General features: G+C 42.2%; 1 protein-coding gene across 2 annotated transcripts in view; it reads left to right on the top strand.

Moving 5' to 3' along the window:
- Positions 1–27,180, top strand: part of WT1 (WT1 transcription factor) — a 48,484-nt gene extending 21,304 nt beyond the window's left edge. For both annotated transcript variants that reach the window (XM_019639573.1, XM_019639572.1), the window contains 5 exons: positions 15,958–16,054; positions 19,031–19,181; positions 22,520–22,609; positions 23,207–23,299; positions 25,774–27,180. In XM_019639573.1, coding sequence (XP_019495118.1) covers positions 15,958–16,054; positions 19,031–19,181; positions 22,520–22,609; positions 23,207–23,299; positions 25,774–25,895 — 553 coding nt within the window. In that variant the 3' untranslated portion in view covers positions 25,896–27,180. The remainder of the gene's footprint in view (positions 1–15,957; positions 16,055–19,030; positions 19,182–22,519; positions 22,610–23,206; positions 23,300–25,773) is intronic.
- Positions 27,181–27,998: the final 818 nt, after the last annotated feature.

The raw sequence follows: 27,998 nt of genomic DNA, 5'->3' as shown, positions 1-27,998 counted from the left end.
GATCAGTCGCCGGCTTCTGGAAGGCCGCTCACTGCGGCTGCTGCCCACTCACGCTGGCTGCTGGCTACACACGGTAGCCCATGGCAACCCCCACACCGTTGCCGGCGACTCATGGCAGCCCAGCTACAGGTTGAGCTGTTGTTCAGCATCTTAGCTGTAGAGGGCAGTGTCACTGGCCCGCATGTGGGATCCTAACCGGGGCCCTCTGGCGTCCCAAGCCAGCTCTTAACCAACGCACCACTCGGCTGGCCCAGAAACAGGATATTCTTGCCACTGATTTACTCTTGTCTCCTTCTCCTTTTACTCGTTTTCAAATCTGCATGCCCATTGGGATCAGAATTACTTTTATGACCTCAAATGGGAGAATACTGTATTTCAATTTAAGTCAAGGAGAAGGTATTTTATGAAACCCTCTCTTTACTCTGACCCTTTACTTCACCCACAAACAAATGAAATTAGATTTTTAAAGTGGATCACTGAGAGAAAAAGTTGCTGGGGATCCTTTCTAAGCATTAAGCCACCCTTATGAATACTTCTGTTTATGGTGCCTTGCGTTGTCTGCTTTTTATTTCTCTTAAAACCATTTTCTATGTGTTCTTAATGGCTGCTGATTTTTTTTTAAGGCTGCTCACAAGCCTTGGCTACTCTGCTAGCCTCTGTTTTGTCTCTCTTGAAGAAAATATCCTGCAAAATGGAGAGAAACACATCAACCTTGACTGTGGTCCAAGTTATTAAAACAAGGAAGAAGTTATTCTCTGGGGACATGGGTAGGGGGAGTGGGAAATCGAACACAATAGAAATGTTAAAGGAGTGCTGAGCAAAATGAATGTCCCTTAGCTGGTCCAAGAAGTTCACAGACTGTTGGGAACATACAGTATTTGACCTGTGGTTGCTTGAAAGGAAAAACGAAAGACTCGTGATGAGTGATGTATGGTGCAAACAAAGCTGCGCGTTTTGGTAGGGCCAAGGCTGTCGAATCTGGAGAAAATCCCCGCTAGACATGGTCTCATCCCTGAGAACCTGTGCCAAAAGAGATAGCTGTCTTCTCTGGCTGGGAGTTCTAATACACAGCCCAGCACCTTCTCTCGCCAGCTCATGAACATAAGGTACTCGTCCAAGAGATTTACTTCTTGAAAATACATAGCCTGTTTTCAAGTGCCTCCTGGAGCTTGAGACACAAAAGCAAAGGTGGAGGGAAGCAGCTCGGTGAATCCCAGCATTCCTGAGGGTACTCCTCCACCCGCAAGCCCAGCAAAAAGTTGTTAATTTCTCCTTCTAAATGGTTACATCGATGCCTTGTAAGCAGTTCTTTGCCTTGCCTTGGACTTAGCGAGAGTCTGTTAGCCATAGTGGGAACAGAATGTAGGACCCCTGGGTTTGCAGGATGGAGATGGAGACGCTGACGTAAAGCTGTGTCGTTCCTCTCGGATTAATCCGATTGCTGCTTTGCCTTCACTTCTCACTTCCCTGCTGCCACTTTCTCCTCTCTAATTGTTCACCTTTCCCACCCTTTTCTCTTTGGGCTTTATTCAGTTGATATATTTAATGTTTTAATTATGTATATAATGTATCTAAATTATAGAACCACTAGAAAATACACATATATAGGGGAGGAAATTAACACTCCCCCCAACAGCCCAGTGAAACTAATTACTATAATGTTGCATATGCTTTTAGACCTTTTTCTATGCATGCATATGCATTCGTGTCCTTTTCTCTTTTATAACAAACGATTGGCTTCCTCTTAGATCTAATTCAGCAAATGCATATCTATCGGCTATTGCAATGTTCTGTGTTTCAGCCCTCATGAGACCATTGGCTTTTGAAAATATTCTCAACTTCTTAAAAAATACTGCATTTAGAAAAAAGATTTTCTAAATTTATCAGCTTACGGTCTCCACACTATGGTTCCTAACTCTTTCGTTTTAAAGCAAGGAGTTATTTTCTTCTCTTAAAGATGAGGGAAAATGACAGGTTTGATCTGATCAGGAGAGGACAGGAGCTAAGCAGGAAAGAAAGAAAGGAAAGATGGTGGTTAAAGGGCCAAAGCTGGACATGAGAAGCATGGTGGACTCAGTGCAAGGAGATGAGGTGGGGTTAATGAGGGCTCCAGTCTGTTGGTAAAGGTGTGTGTGTGTGTGTGTGTGTGTGTGTGTGTGTGTGTGTGTGTGTGTGTGTGTGTGTGTTGGAGGGGGAGAAGGTATAGCAGATGAGTAGAGGATATCTTTCATGAACTAAAGGAGTATCATGTCTGTGATCCCATCTTGGTCCCTTCTGAGACCCTCTACTCACCATTTATCCTTCTCCTTGTCATCTACCCAAGAAAAAAACCATAACTGCTAGCTATAAAAACATTGCCATGGAAGCTACACTAATAAAAAGTCATCCAAATGAATGTTTCTTTGAAATGAGGGCTACTGTATATTTTAATAGTGTTTCTTCCTCTATTAAAAGTGAACAAGTTAATTTATTCTGGCTTTATTTATAACCCTTCATTTTAAAGGCAAAGCCACAGATGTAGTGTTCTTAAGGCTAAGATGGTGACTTCATCGAAAATGAAAACAACTTTTTTCCCTTTGATTAACACAGGCTTGTTATTTAAAAAAGAAAAAAAAAGGCAGTACCAAAGCATAAGAAGAAAAGAAGTTATCTGTTATCTCACCTCCCAGAGAAAACTTTTAAAAACATATTGGAGAATATTTCTATCTGCCGAGAAAAAAAATCTGGAAACATTTACCAAACCCTTCGAGGGATAGGGAAAAAGCCTGGTAGAGATGGGTATAAGAGATCATAGGCTCACAAAACTTTCATTAGAGTTTTGCTGCAAAGAGGAGCAAAGAAATGGGGTTCTAGCTTAATGGGCGTAGAGGGTCAGGAGAAGGTGGTTTTTATTGTTTTGTTTTGTTTTATTTATATGTAGATAGACATACCTGCCTTTTTGTTTGCTGATGAGAATGATCAAGAAGAGGGAAAAAAATGGTGATGGGAGGGGATAGACTTGCTGCAACAATGAGAGAGAAGAGGCTGCATGGGCAAGTGGGCACTGGTTAACTAGCTAGCAGCTGGGATAGTTCATCTAGTAACAATATTGATTTATAAGAGTTCTTTGTTTAAAAAGATATTAACCCTATGCTTGTTGTATTTACTGCAAATATTTTATCTGGTTTGTGTTTTAACTCTGTGAGTGGGGTTTATTTTTTCTGTCAGAAAATTTTATTTATATAGTAAAATGTGTCAGTTCATGTGTTTCTTGTGATGTATTTTTTCACCTTCATTGAGATATAATTTGTATATTGTATAAATCACAGTGTGATTATTTGATATACGTATATATTGCAAAATGATTATCAGAATAGGGTTAGTTAACATCTCTGTCACTTCATTTAACACACAGAATGGTGACTGTATTTAACAATACTGTATTATATACCTGAAAGTTGCTAAGAAAGTAAATTTTAAATGGTCTCACCACATCAAAAAAAAAGTAATTGTATTATGTATTTTTTATGGCTGCTTTTGAGCAGTAATGGCTAAGTTTTATAGTTTCAAGTTTTTGGCTTTTATGTCATGCCTTGAAAGAGTTTTGCCATCTCACAATTTTTTAAAAAGTTATTTATTTATTGGTGTATTTTTTTATTTACTTTTTACATTTAATTCATCCTGTGTTTATTTGGCAGTAGTATTTCACCTTGATTTGTTTCTAGATGTCTAGCCTGTATCCCCAAACTATTTTGAATAATCCATCTTTTTCTCATTGATTTCAAATATTACCTTTATCAATCCTTGGATCCTATCAAATTCATTGGATCTATTTCTAGACTCTATTCTCCTCTTTTGATCAGCCTGGCTCTTTCTGCCAGTATCACATTTTTTTTCTATAATTTTATAGTCTGTTTAAATATCTGATAGGAAAGTTCCCTAGCATTCTACTTATTTTTCAAACTATTTCTGTCTGTTACGTTTTGTTTGTTCAAAGATGAATTTTAGATTCATTTTCATTTCAGAGGAAGCAGTTATCAATATTGGTTCATTAATTGTGACAAATGCACCATACTAATGTGAGATATTAATAATAGAGGAAACCGGGTGTGGGATGTATGGGAACTGTCTGTATTATCTTAGAAAGTTTTCTATAATACTAAAACTATTCTAAAATAACAAGGTTTTTTTTTTAAGTCTTAATTGGGATTTTGAATGGATTGCATCAGGTTTTGAAATTTTTTTTGGAGAAGATTGACTTTTGAAAAAATTTTAATTCTTTCTTGAAGAACATGGTATTTCTCAGCATTTTTTCAAGTTTCATTCTGTGTCAGATGTCCCTATTTATAATTTCCTCCTTTTCAAGATTTTTAACAGTAATGCCCCTAGCCTCAAAACCTCTTTGAGAGTGAGTGTGATTCCTTTGGATGTATTACAGTTTTTTCTTTGTTTCTTTACCTTGAATTACTTTGTTGTATTATTGACTTCAGTTTGGAGGGTGTGGCCTGCAGAAGAGATGATCATGCACACAGCCTTCATACCTACAAGCCTCCATTTCAACTGGAGAAGCACGAGAGATCTTAGTCTTAAAAGCCCTGTGCTTGATGCTGGGATTTTAGGGGGGACATTTTTAATGTAATTGAGCACGGCTAAGCAAATTTTTTCAAATTAAGAATGTGAGAATAATCTGGGTAGGAGCCTTTGGGAACCCAGGTTGAAAATATCCTGCTCCATCTTGCCTGTGAGAAATGCAGGGGTTCATCTATCATGTGGATTTGGGACACCCTTTCTTGGGGTGGAGCTAGAGGTAATCTCTGGCTATGGAGCAAAACATTGAAGATATGGAACCCAGTGAGTTAGATAAAATTAGGATTCTAATGAACTAGCACCTCAATATCAGACCACATGTAAGGGGAGATCCAGATATTTCTTATATGGTCTGATAAGGTGGTCTGTGAGAAGGTGAGTTCCTATGTCTGTATGCATTGAAATAGGAAGGAAATTCATGGCTAAAAATATTCTTCTGAGTAATAGGGGCCAGTAAACATTGTGATTTTTTTGGACTGTGTCCTCCCCAAACTGTTGTGGGAAACTGGATTTAAAATATCTCTTAGCTCTGCTCTGAGTGTGAAGTAAGAGGAAATAGGTCAATTGGAGGAGGTTTGTGTGCCATTTCAAGTTGTGAGGAAAGCTTGATGGTACATACGGGCTTTTATACAAGCATTATTTTCAAGCTATTAACACTCAGCCTGTGTCCCCTATAAAATAGTGGCCAACGACTAGACAGCATGGGAAGTGAAGACATATGAGCTATAATTATAAACTTTCAAAAGAGGCATACAAACAAGGTTTTAGTAATAATGACATGGTTGGAACAAGTGGGCATCTTCCAAAAGGTAAGACTTTGAAGGGATTCATTTACGGGTATCATGTTTTTATGTATTTGCTGAAAAATGAATCCAATTACCTTTAGATAACTATTAGGTTATGTATTCATATGACTTTTGGTTGCAGAACCCCAGTTGTAACTGGCATAGGTCAAAGGGGGAATTTGGCAACTTATTGTACTATATTTTAAAACCCCATGTTTGGATTCATAGGGCATTACGTGTATATGTGTGTGTGTGTGTGTGTGTGTGTGTGTGTTTTAACTCACTCAAATTTAAGTTGGTTGTTTTATTTTTAGATTCGACTTTCTGTGCTGGATTAGAGAAAAAACTTCACCTTTTGTCCTTTGCCTTTATATTCTCAGGAGCAGAATAATATTTTTTGGGGGGGGGATGTGGGGGGAGGGGGCAATAGTATGTTTTTCCAGGACCCATCATCTTCAAGTCAAGTAGTTGTTTCAATCTAGTTGTGGAGGGCACAGCTCAGTGGCCCATGTGGGGATTGAACCTGCAACCTTGGTGTTATGAGCACTGCGCTCTAACCAACTGAGCTAACTGGCTTCCCCCAGTCTTTTGGGTTTTTTGTTTGTTTGTTTTAGTTTATTGCAATTTAAAAAATTAGTTTCAGGTGTACAAAACAATGTAATAGTTATACATTTTACCCCTCACAAAGTGATAACCTCCCTCAATCTATTGCTCCTCTGATTTTGGTTTTTTAATATATCATTGATTTGTTGTATTCCCTCTATAAAAAGACTACATTACACAAAGAAAAGAGAATGACTAGATGGCATTGCTGATAATATTTGCGTAGAGTTTTGAATTTTATTTGAATATTGCCTTCAGCTCATCACACTCAGGCAAAGAATATAAAACAATTCATGGGAGACGTAGCTGAGCTAGGTTGCCACCAGCTCTGAATATGTACAAAAAGATAATTCAATATAGATTCATTTCCCCAAGTTGGATCTTATAAATGGATATGAAAGTGAGTTTTGAAATTACACTGGCTGTAGGCAAATTACATTTTCATTTAGTAAAGCTCTAACCTAAGTATTCTGGTGTGACCACTGAGGTTTCCTAGAGGAACTTCCTGGTTCTTTTGGCCCTGAGTCTCCCAGGGCTGATTAGTTCAAGTGCAACTATCTCTGGCTCATCCTTGTGCACGGTGAGCATTTGTGAGAGGCATATTGTTTGGTCTTATTTTGTTGGTTGTCCTCTTTTAAATCGCTTGTATACTGTAGCTGTTCTTCCCACCCTATACCCCTCTTGTTTTCTCATCTGTTGGTTTGTTGGAGATAGCAGGTCAGTTGGCCAGTAGAATATCCCACAGTCTGGAATGCAGATTGCTTCTTCTTATTACAGCCTTTTAACTTTGGGCCTCCATCTCCTGTGTTTCCTATAAATAGGTAGTTAGATCTAGAGGTATGATTAGATTTGGGGTCTTGTGTGTGTGTGTGTGTGTGTGTGTGTGTGTGTGTGGCAAGAATAATTGAGTGGTGGTGTGTCAGGTCTCATCTCTTGTATAAAAGGAAGCATAATTTCTTTACATGGTTTCATTGCCCATTTCCATCAAAAGCAGCACACTAGGTGGGGTGATAGTTCTCAAGGCTTGCAGCAAAGTGTATTTTCAACACCAAACGGAATCAGGCACTTAAGTGTCTCATATAGAAGCCTAAGTACCAAGTCTAGGGAGAGAAGAGGGGTTGGTGGGTAAATTCCTTTTTTTTTTTTTTTGGACACTCAAGAGCTTGAAGTTTTTCCAGGTGTGAGAAGACAGAGGTGAAGATGGGGGATGCCCACCTGGCCAGTGACAAGGGACGAAGAGAGAAATCACAGGCCACAGTTTTCCCTTTTTGAATATTCATATCAAATGCTAATTGCCTTTTAAAAAACCCTTTTCCCCCCTTATTCCTTCTTCTTCTTTTTTTTTTTTTTACCTCTTCTGTTGATAAGGGATTTCAGGCCAGCTCTGGCTTTCCTCATCTGTAAAACCTCAATTCCTTTTTATTAATCTCCTTGTGCCTGTGGAATATCAAAATTAATCATTTCTAAAGAAGCTACTCTTCAAATGTTAAGTTTTTTTCTGGGTCAAACCTCAGTGTACAAGTTTTTTAGCATGAAGAAGCCTCATAATTTGTATTATATGAGGGACATTTTTCTCTTTTTGCAAACTTTCTAAGGACAAGTGATTATGTATTTAAAGCTGTCTAGGAAAAGCAGACTTTCTCAGGATTCATTTTTATGCATTTTAAAGCTGTTTAGGAAAATGTACAGTCCACACCCACTGCCAGAAATGAAGTCATGAGGTGTGTGCTCTGTTGATAATTGCTTCTGTTTCATTTATTTTCCCAGTTAGGTAGAAAGAAATCTTTGTTATAAAAAATTGTGCTCAGTTTCTACTGCTCTATTGTACATAAGCAGACCATTTCCATCAGTGTGACTTATGCTTTCTTTATACCAAAATAAAGATTGCACCTCGAAACAGAGGTGGAGTGTACTGAAGAGTGACTATTTTGAACTTGCTCCTCCTCGGTGCTCTCAGCCTCTTATCCTACCCACTCCCACTACATTCTTTAAACCTTCCATGGGCCCAGTTTCATTCACACCCGTGGAGAAAAGGGCCGGGAATCATTCAAGTGTCATGATGAAAGACATGAACCCAGGATGGTTCACCACCAGAATTCACCACCAGGTTCACTGCCAGAGAGTCACCACCAGAATTGCCCAGCTAGTTCTGAAGGAAAAAGAGCTGAGCTAACCTACCCTCAGATCCCGTTTCTGCCACTTGATATCTGTCTAATTTTGGGCAAATAATTCAATCCCTCCTTAAACCTCAGTAGTCTTTGTTATAAAATGGGGGATAATACTAGTAATAGTTAACATTTATTGAGGGCATATCATGTACCAAACATCATGCTTTATTTATCTCATTTTATTTGACCCTATAAGAGTTTGATGGGGGAGGGGAAGGGGCTGTTTTGCTCATTTTCCATGAAGCTGAGGCCAGGGGAAGTTAAGTCATTTGTCTAAGACCATATAGTTTAATGATGACTAGGGTTATGCTAAGGATAAAAAATATAAATAGGTCTGAAATCACCAGGCTTATAAGAAACAGATGAGAAATAATTTTTGTGGTTGTTGGTTACCTATTGCATGTAATCATAGACCTGAAAATTTTGTTGGGATAAGGTTACTGAGTGATATTTAATTTTACTTCCCCATATAGTTTACCTCTTTGATTTTCCAACAAATCTATGAAATAAGTTATTAGTTTCATTTTATAGATGATGAATCTTAGTCACAGGAGGTTTAGATGATTCACCCATGACCACAGAGCAAATAAATGATACAAGTGGGCCTGGAACATGGGCCTTCAGGTGAGGAATCCATGATCTCATAGACTAGGTGAGAAACCCATGGTCTCATGGACTAGTCTTTCAGATTAATCTGGAGAGAAAGAATCCAGATTAATTTAGCTCTTTGAAATATACCTGTAAGAAACTGAATAAGTCTGGTTCCTTGGCCTGGTGGGCTGAATAATGACCCTCAGAGATATACAGATTCTAACCCCTAGAAGCTGTGAATCTTGCCTTATGTGGCAAAAGGGATTTTACAGGTGTGATTAAATTAAGGCTCTTGAGTTGGGGAGATTATCCTGGATTAGCCAGGTGGGCCCTGCATTTAATGTTTTTATAAGAGGAAGGCAGAGAGAGACTTAATTACAGAGAGTAGTAGATGTGACGAAGGAAACAAGAGGTCAGAGTGAGGCAAAGGAAGGGCCAAGGAATTGAAGAAAGCAAGGAGAGGGTGTCTCCCCTCAGCCTCCAGAAGAAAATAGGCCTGCCATCACCTTGACTTTAGCATGGTGAGGGCTGGTTTTAGACTTTTGATCTCCAGAATTTTAAGAGAATAAGTTTGTATTGTTTTAAGCTACCAAATTTGTGGCAATTTGTTACAGCAACTGAAGGAAACTAATACATTTCAATCTGTAAACCTATTGGGTTGTCAGAAAAGTTGTGAAGCATCTCTGCAACAAAAAACAGAAAAAATACGTCATGACTTTTCCAACAACCCAATACTTTCAAGTGGGACAGTGAAATTTAGAGGTAAACCACTGACAGATGTAGATGATAACTTCTAGGTTTTGCTCTAACAGCACTGGACATTCCTGCTGGACGAATATAGCATCCTTTTAAGCTTTCAAGGGTTTGGAAGAACCTAATAATCAGTTTTCAAAGAATCAGGCACATCCCCACTTCTACTTTGTTGCCGTGTGGGAAGAGACATCAGAAGCAAGATGGAATTTTCCAATTGGCCGTTTAAACGTCACTGCTCAACCTTTAAAGCAGAGGTTGCAAACTGATGGTCTTTAGGCCAGAGCTATGTTTTGTATGACCTGATAATGATTCTATAAATTTTCAATTATTTGTCAGAATTTAAAACTCAGGTGATCTCATAAAAAATCCATCCAGATTTCTGGCTTTTCTTGGAGAATAGGAAGACCTTGCAATGCTGCGTTCATATTATTGACAGGAGTTGGCTGGTAGAACTGAGTCCTGGATACCACCCTTGGGCAGGGAGTGGGGCGGCCAGGGTGGCTGTCCCGGTCAGTTCAGTGCCACCTTGCTCTCCAGGGCCTTCTTCATTTATTTTTCTCACTTACTTAGCCCCTGTAGGCTTATCTGAATTTATGGCTCTGCTTTAAAGAATAAAGAACCAAATCTACATTCTGACCAGTTTAGCAACAATAAAATCTACATTCTGATCAGTTTAGCAACAATAAAATAAAATTCCTGGCCAGTAACCTGGAAATTCATGGAGAATAAGAGAGGTGACAGAAGAATTAAAGCAAGTAAATGTCTTAGTTTTTAAATAGGAAAACAAACAAACAAATAAACTCCAAACAGTGGATCCTGGAAACCACAGAGCCGTGAGGTTAGCGTGAGTTCTTGGGAAAGTTTTTAAGCCAGATCTTTGGGAGGATGTAGGAAAGAAAATGATTGTTAGGAACTAACGTGTGTTAACCAGATACAAGGCAATGCTAGGTCCATTTCTTTCTGTGGTAGAATTACTAGTCTCATAGTGGAAGGTCATTAGTATAATGGGCCTTTATTGCAAAAAGACATTCAGTAGTTATTTCTGATGTCCTTGCGGACAAGATAGGGAATTGTGGGCTAAATACTTAAACGAATGATTTGTACTTTGTTGAACAGTAAACCCAAAGGAGCTGTGTTAAGTATCTTCATCAAGCTGGCAAGTGGTTTCTCATGCGGTTCTCTGTGGCAGGAAGGGAGAAGCAGTCACCTTACTCTGCGTCTCCCTCCCCATATCTCTACCTGTCAGCAGCAGACCCACAACCACCAGCTGCACCACAGCTGCCCTCATTACACCTCGCTGTAAATCCATGGGGTTTCCCTGATCCTGGCCGAGGAATCATCAAATTCCTTTTCCCTGTCATTCAGCTAGTCAGGTATCTTATCCGTTGAAGAGAAGTTTACCAGGCAACAAAACAGAAAAACGTGAAGACATTTTATAGAGCACAAATTTCTTATCCTAAGAAAGTCCAGCCTTACTCAGACTCGGATCACGTGTAGTGTCAGGGTTCTTTTACTTTCTTTCTCATTATCTGGGTTGGAAGGTAGATCAGTTATTGGATGCATTTCTACCCTGAGGGAGATTTGGGTCTCTCAGTTGCTTGGTCAGTGGGATTCACACTCTGCTCTAGAACCTGCTTTCTTGTATCAGCAGGATACAAGAACCTGCTTTTTTGTATCAGCTCCAGACCCTTGTATCTGGTTCATGATGAAATTTTATCCCACAGCTGCCCAGGGCTCTGTGATTCCTTTATTTGGAAGGCGCATCTTTGGTCCCAGAACTCTCTTCATTATGCTCTAGGCCCTTCTTGGAAGGCCTTATGGCTCCAGACCTCTAGGAATCTTACCCTCACTCCTATTTGATTCATCCACAGCATAGTAACTAGAAGTTTTTAAGGTTTGTCTCTCTTGGGGTATAGCTTGGCTTCACTTGACCATCTAAGCTAGCAGCTGGGTTTTGACAACAGCTGATGTCCTAGCGCCATCAGCCATCGTCCTGAGCCTGTCTGTCTTAGAGTAACTCCTGCTGATGACTTACGTTCTCTTGGACTGGACCCATCAAAATGACTAGGTTGTCTCTCAGGTTGCCCCATAGAGAGACCCTCCAGAATCCTATCACTTCCTGAATTCCAGAGAACAGTTACACATATTGTAAATATAATAGCTCCCAACAATAGCAGGGAAGAGCCTTTCCTCTTATACAATGGTGACAAGGTACTTCTCAAATGCAGAGATAGCATGAAATGGAAGCCAATGTTTTGGAAGCCAGGTCAAGAGTCCAAAAGATTTCAACAGTTGGGAATGATTTGCTCAAAGAAATAGAATGGTATTTGAAGGATATGTGTGGAGTCCTAAATTGCAGCTTAAAAAATCATGTCTTCAAGCTGAAGGTTGGCGATACCTGCCTTAATTGCAGCTCATACTGGGGTAGGGGTTGTGGTTGGAGATTTTATTTGAATGAGGAAGACCAGAGTGACCTGAGTGCTAGGAAGTGATGTGCTTTTAGGTGTGTCAATAGCAGTACTCTATCCCGACTGAGGGGGAAACCCCGCCCCCTGCCCAGGGATTGAGCCCTGGTAGTGGGCCTAATGCATTATGTTGTGTTTGATAGCATATTAACTTTGAAAAAAACTGGAATGGAACTGCTTCGGGTGAGGCATGTGCTTTCCAGTCTTGGGCATTGATGTCACTTCCCTGATTCTAAAGGCTTTTGTGTTGGTGGATGGTTCTCCCTCCCCACTCCCTCATAGAAATACTTTCCTGGAGCAGTGAGATCCATCCTAAACCCACACTTTGAGCAGCATTTAACAACATGAAGGAGATCAAGGAGAAGAGGATCCAGGAGCATTTGAGATCTTGCTCCCTGGCATATATCGTCAGTTTTGGCTCAAATAAACTCATAAAAATTCTCCACAGGTTTGGATGTTTCGTACATCGACATATTGGAAGTAGACCTAATATCTCTGAAGCAAACTCATTTCCAAGATAGAAAGGCTTTGGCTTTCTCAAAGGAAATTTTCGTCAGTTAAGATTTTAAAAATAAGAATTCTTAGGAAATGTGCGTATGCCATCGAACAACCTTGATTGGGTCCTTTGCATGGTACCATTCTCTATATTTCCCACTGGCATGTTTTTAATTTTAAGCAAGCCTCTGTCACAAACTCCTAATTACATTAAAAAACTTACAAATTAAAAAATAAAAAGAAGAAGAAGAACCAGATAATACAGGAATTAGATACCAGTTCATGTTGTAATGGTTGAGAGATCCACAGCTCAGTAGCCTAGAGAGCCATCTTCGAATACCTTATACGTATATTGTCATGAGGAAGAGGAGTTAGATTCAGTCCAGTCCATCTCATGAACATTTACGGACTGTATGCCCTACTTTAGTCACTAAGCTGAGAGGATACAGAGAGGAGCAAGTTGGTCTCTATCCTCAAGGCCAAGTTTACCATAGAGCAGAGGAGATACACAGAGATGGCTGTAAAATAACAATACTCACTCTGTGGTTCTCCAGATGACAGAAATGAGGAGGCACATTTTAACTTGGTTTAGAAAGGCCTTTTCTAACAGTGAAAATTCTTCCCAAAAGGCATGGGCTGCCTTAAAAACGTGTCACTAGTCATATTGTTCAACTGTTGAAGATGAGCTAGAGGAACTTTGAATGGGGGTGTCAGAGTGGATGGCTTTCCTACCTCTGATAGTGTATGGTTCCAAGACCACCGACTTGCTTTCCTTTACTTATCTAGAGAGAGATGTCACCATATTAAATGCCCACAGGTTGTACTTGGTGTTCTGGGCAGACCACACTGGGGGAGAGTTGGGTTGCAAGGTTTCCACAGCATGGAATTACATTGGTGTGTTTGTCGTCTGGAGACACAAGAGCCAATAGGCAGGGGCCCAGCTGTCTTTGTTATTCATGGACCTGGTAGAAAAATCTAGTGACATATTTGGCAGGTACAGTCTTGTTGCTGGTTGCTTTTTTTGTTTGTTGACTTGTATCTGGCTGTAAGCACATGTCATTCCCTTTGAGTGGTGTAGCACTTTATTTCCTGGGACAAGTATCCCAAGAAAAGTCCATTTCCTGTGCCCTCCACCCTCCAAAAACCCTGAAACGCCCAGAGATTAGCTGACAAGAGATTCTTCATTCTTAATTATTCTCTTTTGATGGTAGAACTTTCAGATTTCTATTGCTGTGTCCCTAGAGATCCCACAGCTCTAGAAAATGTGTAAGTCAGTCACATTTTGGCTGCATGCAGAAGGCTAAACCAAACAAAGACAGCACCTCTTCACAGCCTTTGAGGCAGGATGTTCTGGCAGCAGCGTTCTTGTGCTGTCCTCTTTCTGCTAACCCATCACCATTGTCATCAACTCGCACTTCCCCACTGTCTATATAATTGTAAGGAACGCAGACACAGCCTCGTTTTCTTGGCAAGCACATTCTAAGGTTCAGAAAGGCAGATACTATCAGGATTTGGCATGTCTTTCCAATTTTTGTGCATTTGAACCTGGTTTAGCTCTTTGGGACATTTTCCTCCAGATACTCCAGAAATCACCCGAAAGATGTGGCGACAAAGTGTCGTAGGTTAGGGGGAGTGAACTGCCACCCACCTTCCCAAACTGCCATCATTGCTGTACGCAAAGGAGACAGGCAACTCTTGCTAAAAAGCAAGGAGCCAGAACTGAATGTGAAACCCCACAGCTGCTGTGAACATGTCAGTCACCCCGGCAGACACCCTTCCCTCCCAGGAATTCTCGCCTCCGGATGAGTGAGAGTTGAGCCAACCCCGGGCTTTCCCCACATCTTTGGATGGAGTGGGCTCATCAGCCAAACTACCTACCTCTGGCGCCAGGACCCCTGGAATCTCTAGAGTGACAGGCGGAGAGTGGAGGTTCTCAGCCCTGCTAGCCAGCTAACTGTACCTGGAGGCTTAAAAAATATACTGATTCATGGACCCCTTTCCCCAGAGGTAGATTTTTAAGGCAGACTTACTTGTTTTATATACCATACAGTTCACCCATTTGGAGTATACAATTCACTGGTTTTAATATATTCACAGAGCTGTGCGACTATTACCACGATTTTAGGACATTTTTAGCAGTTGTTCTCCATTTCTCTCTAACTTTCCAGCCTTAGGCAGTCAACCACCAATCTACTTTCAGTCTCTATAAATTTGTGTAAATGGAATCACACAACAGGTGGTCCTTTGTAACTGACTTCTTTCACTTAGCATGTTTTCCAGATTTGTCCACATTATCATGTATCAGCATTTCATTCTTTTTTATCACCAAATAATATTCCATTTTATGAATATACTATATTTTGTTTATTTACTCATCAGCTGGTGGCCCTTTGGGTTGATTCCACTTTTTGGTTAGTATGAATAAATGCTGCTCCTATACAGAGTGTACAAGTTTTTATGTAAGCACATGTTTCATTTCTCCTGGGGCTATACCTACAAGTGGAATTTCTGGGTCATATGGTAACTTTATGTCTAACCTTTTGAGGAACGGCCAGACATTTTCCAAAGCAGCTGTACCATTTCACAGAGGTATTTCATAAAAGCTCTCCATGGTGATTCTAGATGTGAGATGTGATTATAATGTGCTGCCCATGTGGCTAAGAATCCTTACTCTCCCTCCTTTGGAAGTAAAGTAACCATAAAACAGATATCAGCTTCTTCCCGAAGGAGAGAATACTTTCAGAGAAGAATACTCACCCCTTCCAAGTGGTTCTTTTCAACATTCCACATCCATCAGTTCTCACTAGTAGTCCAAGGTTAACCTGAGCATCGACTAGGGGGCTAGTCCATCTAATGCTGGGGGAACCCGGTGTCCACCTAAGGCATGGGTTGGCTGCAAAGAGTTAAGTTGATGTGGAAAACTGGTCTGTAGGTTAAGTGGAACAGGGCCACAGATGTGTAACCCCCACTTCTGAGGATGTGACATCTCTTCTTGTAAGTGTCATCACTTTCTTGGTGCTATCTGGTAAAAACTGAGTCATGAGGTGCCGACAAAAATCCATTGTACTTGACATGAACTTGAGGCATCTGCTTATTTCTGAGCTATTCACAGCTGTCAGCCCTGCCATCTAGACGGTAAACAACTTGCTGGGGCTGAAATCCTGCCACTGTGACTTTTCCCGGCTTATCTGAAAGAGGCATAGACCCAGATGGTGCCGTGTGTGTGTGTGTGTGTGTGTGTGTGTGTGTGTGTGTGTGTGTGTGAATCTGANGTGTGTGTGTGTGTGTGTGTGTGTGTGTGTGTGTGTGTGTGAATCTGAGCATGGGGGAGGGCTATGTGGTGGTGATGCGAGGATTGAGCAGCCCCGCCTGTCATAAAACCCTGCTTCCCAAGTCGCCCCAGTGGAGGGAGGCAAAATCAACTCTTACCCTGTGAGCTTTTGAAAACCGTTCCTTCTGCTGCAGATGCACATTTCCAAATGGCGCCTGTGGACCAGCCTGAGCCATGTTCTACCTTCTTTGTGTTTGCAGCCACGGTGCGGGATATGAGAGCGATAACCACACCACGCCCATCCTCTGTGGTGCCCAGTACAGAATACACACCCACGGCGTCTTCAGGGGCATCCAGGTGAGTACTCAGGCCCTGGCTGGAAGTGGATTTCACTGCCTCCTTGCCTTCTCAACACCCTTTCACGTCCTGCTGATGGCTATTTGGCCCTGGCAAGTCGGTTTCCAGTTGTAGGCTCCTGTGACATCAGGGACCCCTCCTCTTCCACTGGGGCAGATGGGGCAGCCTCTTCCTCTCCAAAGGCCAGTGTGAAGGGCCCTGCCTCCCTGACTCAGACCAAGATGCTTCCTGCAGAATCCCATTCTTTCTTCCTTTGTTGCTCCATTCGCTTTCTCAATGGTGGCCTGAGCAGCTCTTATATTTGGGCTAAATGGGCTTGAATTAATGACTTGGACTTTGACTTCTAAGAAAACTTGCTTGGTCTGCATTGCAAAGTGTCCAGGGTTAGACTCTATCTTGTCAAGTGTTGCTGATAATAACAACAACAATAATAACAGCACTGCCTAAGGTTGGACACTTTCTATATGCCAGGCATTGTGCTAAGTTTTATACATGGACTTTTTAAAATAGGCTTAATTTTTTGGGGGAACAATTTTAGGTTTAAGGAAAAATTATGGGGAAACTGCAGAGAGAGAGAGTTCCCATATCTTCCCTCTTCCTTCCTCGTCTGCCCTATTACTAATATCTTGCATTGGTGTGGTACATTAGTTACAACGGATGACCCAAAATTGTCACATTTTTGTAAATTAAAGTCCATAGCGCACATTAGGGTATTTTTGTGTGTTGTGTAGTTCTGTGGGTTTTGTTAAATGCACAATGCCATGTATCTATCATTACAGTATCACACAGAATAGTTTCACTGCCTGAAAATGCCCAGTGCTGCACCTACTCACCCCTCCCCCCCATCCCCACAACCATTGCTCTTTTTACCGTCTCTGTAGTTTTGCCTTTTCCCAGAATGTTATATAGTTGTAATCATCCAGTATGGAGTCTTTTCAGACTGATTTTTTCTCTTAGTAATATGCATTTAAGCTTCTTCCATGTCTACACGTGGACTCCCCCACTCCATTTAATCCTCAGTACACCTTTATGAGGTAGGTATTATTATTAATCTCCATTTTATGGGTGAGGAAACTGAAGTTGAAAGAAAATGGGTGACTTGTTCAAAATTACATAGCTAGTAAGAGGTGGCACAGAGATTTATAACATGTCTGACTCCAGAGCCCCAGTTTTTAACCACCATGTTATACTACCTCTTAGGGAGATAGAGGGCAGTGAACAAGTTGGGGGAGGAAGGTGTCTCCAAGAAGAGCAAAGAAAGTAAAGTAAAAAGGTAAATGTTTTGGAGAATTTGGGAAGCTCAGTGGAAGGCTACTTCCACAGAGCCTCTTTGGGGCGGTCAGGACTATACGTAGTTCCCAAAGGTCCACATGTGATTTTTGCATGTGACTCAGTAGCTGCAACATGAATAAAAGCTGTAATACTTAGACTAGAATAGTCAGTACTCTACAAATACGTTGTGTGTGGGCCAGGTCCCCGCGTGATGTGTGGGGCAAGGAGCTCAGAGATGTTCTGATTAATGTTTCCAGAAGCGCCATGGTGATAGAACAGTGTGCTCCCTCATCCCAGGCCTTCTGATGGTGGGGATGAAGGCCAGGGTTATGGAAATACGGAAATCTGATGGAAGTACAGAAAGAGTCGTCTAGTCTCTCCTCCAACAAATACCACCAGAATCCCCCACCAGGACCCTGACTGACACTGACAACTCGAAATTATATCCTATTGCCATGTGTGCTGCATCCAGGGTGAATTAAAGGAAATGAAAAAGCTCCTTGCCTTTCTTTCCACCAAGCCCAGTTTGCCATACCTACTGTCATGGCCCCTGATAGACTCCAGACCAGTTTCACTACCCACTCATTTTCTCCTGCCAGAGTATGCCAATCAAACATAGCTGGCTCACCATTTACGTTTATGCCACTATTTGGCTCAAGACACTATGGCCTATCAACAGCAAAGTTGCATGTCACTGCAGTGCTTTTTATTTGAAATAGAAGATCTCACAATGCAAGGCAGTGAGAAATAAAAACCAGAACATAAGCATGGGGGTGGTATGGAAAATGCACAGAGGAGAGTGGGTTCAGCTCAGAAATGGGTCCAGGTATTAACACAAAACATGGCTCTTTGGCCTCGACTTGCACACCTGTAAGAGAATGAGGATTCTGCTGCCCCTTGGGCACTTTTGCTTCTGTCTATGACTCATTCATTGATCCTGAGAGCAGGAAGGGGAGTGTGCCTCACCGTTTTCCTCTAGCTCCTCATGGAGGACTGACCGTACACACACTCACTCCTACAAGATAAAGGGGATCAACAAAATGCCCCGTGAAGGACATGTACAGTGCAAGGAAGGCAGATACAGTGTTTTCTGGTGTCACTGTAAAAGGATTGCACTGGCCCCATGGGCCCGCTGGTGGTTTCAGCTTTCCTTCACAGACAGAACCCCCAAATCTCAGGCTCCTTCTTCCTGTAGTTGACTCACATGTGGAAGGTCTGGTCAATTTGGGGCTCATCTAGTATCTCGCATTTCTCTTGAATAAGAACTTCCCCATCCATTGCAGAGCAGGCCCAGGTCATGTGGCCATGTGTCTGAGTGGGAGGGAATGGAATGGTGTCTGGCACTGTGGACTCCCAGACCTTGCTGTCTCAAGTAGAGCAGCTGAGAGACAGGATGGAGTGGGAGCTCTTCCAGTCACCAGCATTTCTTTTCCAGATGCCCTCAATCAGCAACCCCAAACAGATTTCAAGTCCCGGTTCTGGTTGATCAGTAGTGATGACTTCAGAGCCTGCATTGTAAAATGGTCTGATCTATCATCCATTAGTGATGTCTGCTATGGGCATCTTGGGGGTGGATAGGTGGTCTTAGTCCTTGTATCTGCCATCCCTTCCTTGGGTATATACCAAAGCTCACTTTCCCTCAGGGCTGACATGAATGTTCACAGGTGGCTTAAAGCCTCCATTTCTCTTACACTCTGCTTGCAGGATGTGCGGCGCATGCCTGGAGTAGCCCCGACTCTTGTCCGGTCAGCATCTGAGACCAGTGAGAAACGCCCTTTCATGTGTGCTTACCCGGGCTGCAATAAGAGATATTTTAAGCTGTCTCACTTACAGATGCACAGCCGGAAGCACACTGGTAAGTGTGTCCACCATCCAGCCTTGGTTCCGGTGGCCTTGGGGCAGGGCTGGTTCAGGAGCTCCTGCGCCTGGCTCTCACACCACTGAGGACACAGGTGATTTCTCAGATGGAAAGTAGGCATCCCTTTGAAAGGTCTGGTCAGGTGATAGAAAAAGGCTTCAGGGCCATTTTGCACCCTGATGTCCATCCTTTAATAAAGAAGTCAGTAAGCAATCTTCAGGAAGGGCAGAGCCAAGTGGTGGAAAGAGAACTGCACAGAATTAAAGCGATTTCTGTTTGAATTCTGGCTTTACCACCAAGTGGCGAGACCTTGAGAAAGTTACTTAACCTTTCTTTGAATAATTTGAACTTTATTTGCTTCATGTGAAAGATGGTGATGGTAATGCCTACCTTATACAATTGTCAAGGCCAGATTAAATTTTAGAATCAAATTGAATTAAAGGAGTTAGAGGTATGAAGCACCTAATATAGTACCTTACGAAGTCAGACAATTAAATTTGCCAACTTTCCACAGTGCATTTACACAGTGGAAAGTTTGCGAACTTAATTGTCTGACCTTTCGTATGTCCATAGGTCTGGATAAATGATAGTGTTCCTATTAGAATACTATTAGCATCTCTAAAGAGAGAGGAGCTAGCCTGGGAGTTTGGTAATCAGATGATTTTGAGAGATTGGTGGGCAAGGTTATCCTAAGATTAGGCAGAGATGGTCCAAAGAAAACTTAATTGTTTAACAACCAGATAGGAATGGGAAAATGGATTGTAGGTTTAGTTTTTGTTTTTCAATCTTTAAAAAAAAGAGATGATGATATTTTGGTGATGTGTTAAGGAAAACTAGATTTTCTTGCAGATCAAGGAGCCTGCCTCTGGGAATGAGAATTGGCCTCGTCTGGTTGTTGGCCACGTTGAATGTGAACAGTTGTTTCCCAAATGTTGGCTCTTGGCATTGTGGGTACTGGATGGGAATACAGAGAAACAGTGGGCAGTGCAAGCTTTCCCCCACGGGGAAGCTAGTGCCATTCTTTTCACAACTGAAGGACAGCTTCGCTGTTACGATCATCATTATTATTTTATTGTTACTGCTGACTTTGCTTTGGGGAAGCTGGAGAAGAAAGTGAGCTGCATTGAGATCTCTAGTCCATTAGACTTTGCTAAGTCATTGCATCCAGAGGATGCAATTCTGGCATAAATCTGAATTTGCACTCAGTAGACCACTTGCTTTGAGGCTAAAGGTGAGAGAACCGGTATGGTGTGTACTATTTTTGTATATTTCCCCAAATGGGATCAATTGAAAAGTAAATGTTAAGGTGATAAGGAAAAATGGTAAAGTAAAATTCTGCCTGGAAAAATGCGAGGGAATACATTGAAGGTAATCTGGTTGTAGAGAGGCTTTAATGTAAGAGAGGCACTTAGAAAATAGTGAGGGTTAGCTGTCTGTGTGAAGGAAAGACAGTGGACAGGATCGCCAAGACTACCCGATCTGCTGGAGCCTTTAAGAAGCTTTTTCTGGCAGAAGACAAGAAAGGCAGGCTGGTATATAACAATCCTGGGACCCCCTTCTTGAAAGAGTGCACGTTTAAAAATTTACTTCTAATAATAGTGCAGACTATTATATTAAGTATAATACTTTTATATAAAATACTTTGTATGTGCCAGGCTCTCTGCATGCATTATTTCATTTAATCCTCACACCTAAAACAATTATCAGGTGGGTAGGATATAGTGGAAGCAGGACTCAAAGTCATGCCTTTGAATTCCCACATCCTAAGCCCCCTTCTCAAATAGTTTATCTTCTGTTTGGGGGCTTGGAGATACACAAATGAAAAGGGACTAAGAGAATATATGATAGTGTACTAAACTGGAGGCTGGAGGAGTTGGAAAGATTTTTTTCAGAGGGTATTGATTTGAGTGAGCGTCATCCAAGGTTTCTTGGAGGAGGAACAGCTTGAGTGAACCATCAAAGGGTTGGTAAGGTCGGGCAGAGGAAGTAAAAGAGGAGCAGCAGCTGAAAGACAGGGCAAAGAAATGAGACTGAGTAGGGGCGTTGTCCTCTCCAGGTTGTAGAGGTGAAGCATAAGGCACTGGACTGGACAGAAGCGGAAAGTTAAGGAAAGGTGCATAGAAGAAGGTGGACCTGGACTCAGCCCACCACGTTAGATGTTCTGAAATACACTCTGTAATGAAGGAAGGAAGGGCTTTCAATCTGCACATGATGGTTCCAGGAAGGCATAGCAGATGAAGCAGTATTTGTGAGGACCACGTAGCAGCAGACTTTTTGCTGGGTAGGAATATGGAGATAGGGACGAAGGGCATTTAATGGGAGCCAAGTGCAAGGCAGATTTTGGGAATGGTCAGCTCTGGAATACAGATTAATTGGGGAAATAGAAGGATCCCGAAAGGCACTGCCCTGCAAAAGAAAGACCCGACCGGTCCCGGGATGACTGGCTCTCCATTCTGGAAGCCGGTGACTCAGAATTCTCATAGGAAGGTGGGAAGGAGGCCTGAGGTCGCTCAGTGTACTCGTGGGGCTCAGTTTCCAGTATTTGGCTGAACTTTCTCGAGCGAGGACAGGGTGGGGCTTCTCCATGCTGAGGCAGGAGGTTGTGAAATCCCATTACTGACTTCTCTCGGATAAAGGGATAGCAAACACTTGCTAAACACTTTGGCTCCTGGCTTCAGTTGAGCGTCTCACAACCACGGAGCCGTTTATGCTTGACTCAGAAATGAGAAGTCAGTAGCAGAGAACACCAAATCTTCAGGCCATAAAATATAAAACACTTATTTCATGGGGCCAAGTCCAAGGCACATTCATCCTAGAATTCTGCCTCAGACTCAGCATAGGAGTGAAGACTCCTTTGGTTTATTATTTGTTTAAATAGGCTCTGCTAGTGATTTTTGAGCACTGCCTCTGTGCTAGGTACCGAGCTAAGCTCTTGATGTGGGTGGGCTTGTTTAATTTGTTCATAAATTCTTGGAAGCTGTCAGATCATTGGCCCCATTTCACAATAAGGAAACTGCACCTCACCCAGCTCCCTAAGTGGCAGAGCGGTGTGGGATCCTAGCGTCAGATTCCAGAAACTGAGCTCTCGTTCACTTCTAACTGGGAGGTAAGGGACCTTCCTCATTGACGTAGCCACCCATTTTACATCCACTGCCCACGAGCCGATGTACAGGTGGACCTTTAACCTCACGCGGCAGTTGGCAGTGCTACCTGACAAGCCCCACCAAAGTGCCGTAGGCCTTTTGGGATCCCTTCCATCCCAGCAGGAAAGGCTGCCTGGAATGAGATCCCCATTTCAAGTGTCATTTTCAAATGGAATATGTGTCTTCCCCAAGGTGAGAAACCATACCAGTGTGACTTCAAGGACTGTGAGCGAAGGTTTTCTCGTTCAGACCAGCTCAAAAGACACCAAAGGAGACACACAGGTTTGTAGGTTCCCTTCTCATTGCTGGCAGTGCGTTCCCTTGCACTACGGTTGATGCTGTGATTCTCTTTGTTGTTAAACAGGGCTATGAGAGGGTCAGTCATTTGTGTCATCTTTCTAATAATTTCTTTTTTCTAATCTCTGGGGATTTTCCTTCTTTAAAAAAAATAAGAAAAGGAGAGGAAAGAAAAAGAAATATCCCACATTTCCTTTGCAAACCACAGAACAATGAGATCCCACTAGCAGTTTCCTGATGATGCACTGAGGATCAGTAAATAACACAGGTGGTGGAGATCAGAATCCCATTTGTAGCATGTGATTCACTTTTTCAGTCTCGGACACAGCCGAGACCTTGGTGAGAAGCTGGACATTTGTGGTTAAGGAATCGTTGTTTCCAAGACAGAAGCAGGTCTTCCAGGGCTACTGTGCAGAATCAGGTGGTTCATGCTGGGCCTGGGGGAAAATTCGAGGGTGAGACAGCTGTTGCAGGCATGGCTGGAAATGCCCGGCTCCTTAGGCCACTGGGAAGCAGGCCTCGTGGGCCTCGTTATGTCCCCACGTTGTTAGGGCTGTGGCTAGACCTTCTCTGTCCGTTTAGGTGTGAAACCATTCCAGTGTAAAACTTGTCAGCGAAAGTTCTCCCGGTCCGACCACCTGAAGACCCACACCAGGACTCATACAGGTAAAACAAGTGCGTAAACTTTTCTTCACATTTATTTTTCATTATTTTTTTTAACTACTGTTGAATGAAGTGGTTTATGATGAGAGAGATTTTAGTGTAAAAGTTCTAAACATGTTTAGACTCAGTTGAGAGAACAGTGTATGGCTATCTTTAAATAATAACATTGTTTAAGAAGAGATGGGGGTGGATACAGAGCAGCAGAGAGATGTGAAAAGAACTCTTCATGAGTGTCAGCATGAAATGGAAGAGATAAGCTAGGTCCCTCCTGTTCCCAATTTGTTGCATTATGTTTTTATCACTCAGCTTGATATGGTAATCAACGTTACAGAAAAACAGCAAAAATTTTAGCAAACAAACATTGATTGTCCTGAAAGCTCAGACACTATTTTCAGAGACCTGAAATCCTCTCTGCTAAAAGTTAATGTCACAAGAGCTGTCATGGTTTCTGCCTGACTCATATCAGCGTGTGGATATTTTTTCCTTTGTACTAGTATAGACAGGGGAACAGGGCTTTTTTTCCCCTGGCTACTGAAGGTTTTTGCTTCTCCATGAAGCTGGTGTAGTTCATAATGAATACAGCACCATCTTTGTTGTTTACTTTATAGATTAGAAGGGAGGTCCAATGCCTAGGTTATTTCACTTTATTTTCACAACATCCTTGTAAGAAGAGTAGGGCAGGCATGTTTTATCCCCATTTTACAGTTGAGGGGACTGAAGCACATAGTGATTAATGTTGCCTAAAGTCCCAAAGCTAGTAAGTAGCAAGTCCAGTTTTATCTGCCCCCAGCCCACCATCTCCCACTGCCTTCTTTGTTGGAGAAAGAAGGTTTTGGTGTTTGGGGGTCACCTTACAGCCTAGGGAGGAAAGAGAATCAAGAGGAGAGCTAAAGTCAGCTGAGGTGAATACCACTGATAGGCTGAGGAGAATGAAAACCATCAAGAGAAAGGGTTGGGATTTGACCATTAGGAGAGAACCTTTGACAGTATGGCTGGAGGTGGGGGTGAGGGTGAGGGTGGGGAGAGGAGCCAAATCAGGAAGAGCAGAGGAACAGCAAATGGGAGGTGAAGGAAGACGTGATGTCATAAGCCCCCATGCAGCCCCAGATTTTCAACCCAAACAGGATGCACTTACAGACAGAGTCAAGGCACCTGTGCCCCAGAGTTGGCGGCATGGGCCCCTTGTTCCCCCTACTCAGGGCCTTTGGTGTCGCTTCTTGGCCTTAGTCCTGAACTCCTAATTTGGTGGGTAAGAGTTACCATTTATTATACCCTGATTGCCTACCCTGTGTATATCTTCACATGTGCAAGGCGACCTGTGTCACCAGCACATTGTTTAATGTTATACTTGATCGGCCCCCAGTTCTGACCCTGGGACAGTGCCTTCCCTAGGACATTTCTCAATGCTTGTCCTAACCAGTAAGTCTCGGAGAAAGCAGGGGGGCCAACAATATCCTAACAAGATCCCCCAGGTGGTACAGGGGTTGGCTTCTGTGGCATTTTACTTAGCATAAAGCCACAGCTATATTTCCATTATGGCTAGGCCCAGGAGGTGGGATACAGCAAAGTACATGGGCTTTGAAATTAGACAGACCTGGATCTGAGTCTTGCCTGGGTCTGTCCTCCCAGATGTCCAACTTCATCTGTACAGTGGGCATAACAGTGCTTCCCTTACAGGGCTGTTATAAGGAGTATATGAGGCAAGGTGTATATATACGATGCCCAGCACAAGGCTTGGCATGTATTAGGCACTTAATAAATGCTAATTATCTTCCCTGTATAGAATGAGGCTTGGAAGGAACTTCTGAGTGTGCCTTAGACGGAGAAGACTCAATCTTTTGGAAAGCTTGTTAAAAATCTCAAAATGATGCCTCAACTAGAATTTTCTATGCAACAGCGATTATGCTCAGAGTAACACTAAGGAAAAAGAAGCAAATACCATGCACTCTGGTATCAGTGATTTATTTAAAAATACCCAGTCCATCCAGATTACCTATATACACAGAGATATTAAAGCTACAGTCACACTCTGCTACTGGATGGTGATCAGTCGGTAATACCCAGGGTGATTATCTTGAGGTCCTTGCAGCCCAGTTACGTTCAATTCCCTACTTAGACAGCAAAGGGGAAAAAGTTACATAGCTCACAAAACAGTGGAACAGGAGAGATTGAAACAAATGCTTTTTTTCCCCCTTAAATATGAATTGCCCAGACATTTCCATGAACTGGACTCATTCCTTCTCTCCCATTTCCCATCTTCTGACTTAATAATATTTTATAACTTTTACAATATTTTAATTCTTCAGGCCTCAGAGGTGCTGCCATTTCAGTGCTGCCTATGAAATTAGCCTGATTCGTTAGCGTAGGGACAGCCCTAGAGGGAATTTGGAGTGGGTGCCTTATGATGGTTTAACTCAGGGCTTTGGTAGTTGAACTTGCGCTCAGTTTTTCCACTGCAAGCGTCTCACTGGCAATTGTGTCAACAGGTGAAAAGCCCTTCAGCTGTCGGTGGCCCAGTTGTCAGAAAAAGTTTGCCCGGTCAGACGAGTTAGTCCGTCATCACAACATGCACCAGAGAAACATGACCAAGCTCCAGCTCGCGCTTTGAGGGGTCCAACCCGAGGACAGTTCTGTGTCCCAGGCAGGACAGCATGTGAACTACTTTTCAAGCCTGACTTTAAAAATTCACCTTCACTCACCTCTCCAAGAAGGAAACGGCAGTTGATCTTCTTCGTCCAGCTTCCAAGACAAGATGTCTGTACTACTGGATCCTACCAGGTTTGCCAGGAGGACTTGGGCTCTGCTTTGCCAACTTGTAGTTGACTCACAAGGCCCTGGAGAAGTGGCTCACAACGTCCGGTTAATTAAAAGCCCATCACCATTGGGTCGGGATTTGCCAGTGTAAGAAGAGCCATTGTTGATAATGTCATCCTCCCCCGGCCCCCTTCTCCTTTTATGCTCATTTTCACTGGGAATGGAGTCATTGTACCATTTTCCATCATAGAATATTTATAGGCCAGGGCATGTGTATGTGTCTGCTAATGTAAACTTTGTCATGGTTTCCATTTACTAACAGCAACGGCAAGAAATAAATCAGAGAGCAAGGCACTAGGGGTGAGTCCCGTCCGACATTCCAGAGGTTAGGCAGGCGGCTAACCTGAAAGGCAGGATGGAGCACACCGCCAGGCAACTTTTAAAACGCATGCGTTTCAAGCAGCTGAGAAAAGAATCAGAACTAACCAGTACCTCTGTAGAGAAATCTCCAAGAATCTAACCATTCAGTTAATTCAATGTTAACATTAACACAATGCTCTTTAAGAAACTGCTTGAAGATCTGAGATTTTGGTTTTGTGTTTATTTTAGACTTTTTTGAGTTGTTGTCATATGCATCTTCAGAGATGTACATATCTCCTCACACAAAGGAAGTGGAATTCATTTTTAATCATTTGGAGTGTCCTTAGTGTGTACTGACCACGCTGGTTATGTGGCTTCAAGTTGTAAAAATTAAAGTGACCCTAAAAGAAATAGGGGCTGGACCAGGATCTCCACTGATAAGACTGTTCTTAAGTAACTTAAATAATTTTGGGTCTACAAGTACATGTGGAAAAAAAAATGAGACTTACTAGTGTGAGGAAATCCGTTGTTTAAGGGTAATTGGGTGTGTGTGGTTTTTCTTTTTTAAGGGAGGGACTTTATTATTTACTGTTGCTTGAAATTATTGTGTAAATATATATATGATAATAATTTTCTCTTTGATAACTAAAGTTAGGAAATGTATAAATATTAGATGCATCACTGTCTTGGTGTTGATCTTACAACGTATTGATGATAACACTAAAAATGTAACCTGCATTTTTCACTTTGCTCTCAATTAAAGTCTATTCAAAACGAAAGTGACAAGATTCTATCAACTGTATTGTGTTCAAATCTTGAGGCCAGTTAAACCTCTTTTAAATAGGTAAGAAGATGCTGCTGACATCGATGACCACTAGTTGAGTCTCTTCGTGCCCTGACCACTATTGATTTCTCTGTGTCGAACCTCAGGAGGCAATTAACCGCCATAGAAGCAGTCAGAGAGCTCTGCCTTTCCCGCGTATGGTCGCATGGGCTTATGGATCGTATGGTGGGAGTTGTGTTTTATGCTATCATTGCACCACTTCTATTTTCAGAAAAAGGGAATAGAGAGATGCTGATCATAACTGATTTTATTTTGAAAAAGTTCACTGCTACGCACTACAATCAGGAAGGTATAAGCTGAACCCCTCGTACAACTGAATTTACAGCTCTAGTTGCTATACATCAGTTCAGCACGTTGAAAACTGCTTAGACTTTCCAGGGCAGTCAAGTGTGAAAGCAAAGATCTACATTATCTATAAACTAGAAACTCTTTCTGGTTCTGGGTGTATGGTTTTGCAGTTGTAAATGAGGAGATTAATTTGGTGCCGCCCACCTCAGCTCCATTATCTTGGAGCTTGCATGCATTCCAGGTTTCATTTCTTCATTTCAAATGTATCCTGAGCAGATGGCAGCTCAGCCAGCCACAGACGCTTTTCTGCATTGCAATGCAGCTCAAAGTTCGGGCTCTAAAAGTCAGGCCCTGAGGCCCCTCTTAGTTTGCATCTGGCTCTTGCATCACTGTTAATTATAGCGAGTGTGGTGACTCATTTGTATCAGCCGTTTTTATCTTTTCCTGCCAGGAGACAGCATTTCT

This window comes from Hipposideros armiger, unplaced genomic scaffold, assembly GCF_001890085.2.
Source record: "Hipposideros armiger isolate ML-2016 unplaced genomic scaffold, ASM189008v1 scaffold_44, whole genome shotgun sequence".
NCBI classification, from domain to species: Eukaryota; Metazoa; Chordata; class Mammalia; order Chiroptera; family Hipposideridae; genus Hipposideros; species Hipposideros armiger.
The sequence above is the reverse complement of the archived record's forward strand: the minus strand, read 5'-3'. Positions and strand labels throughout refer to the sequence as shown.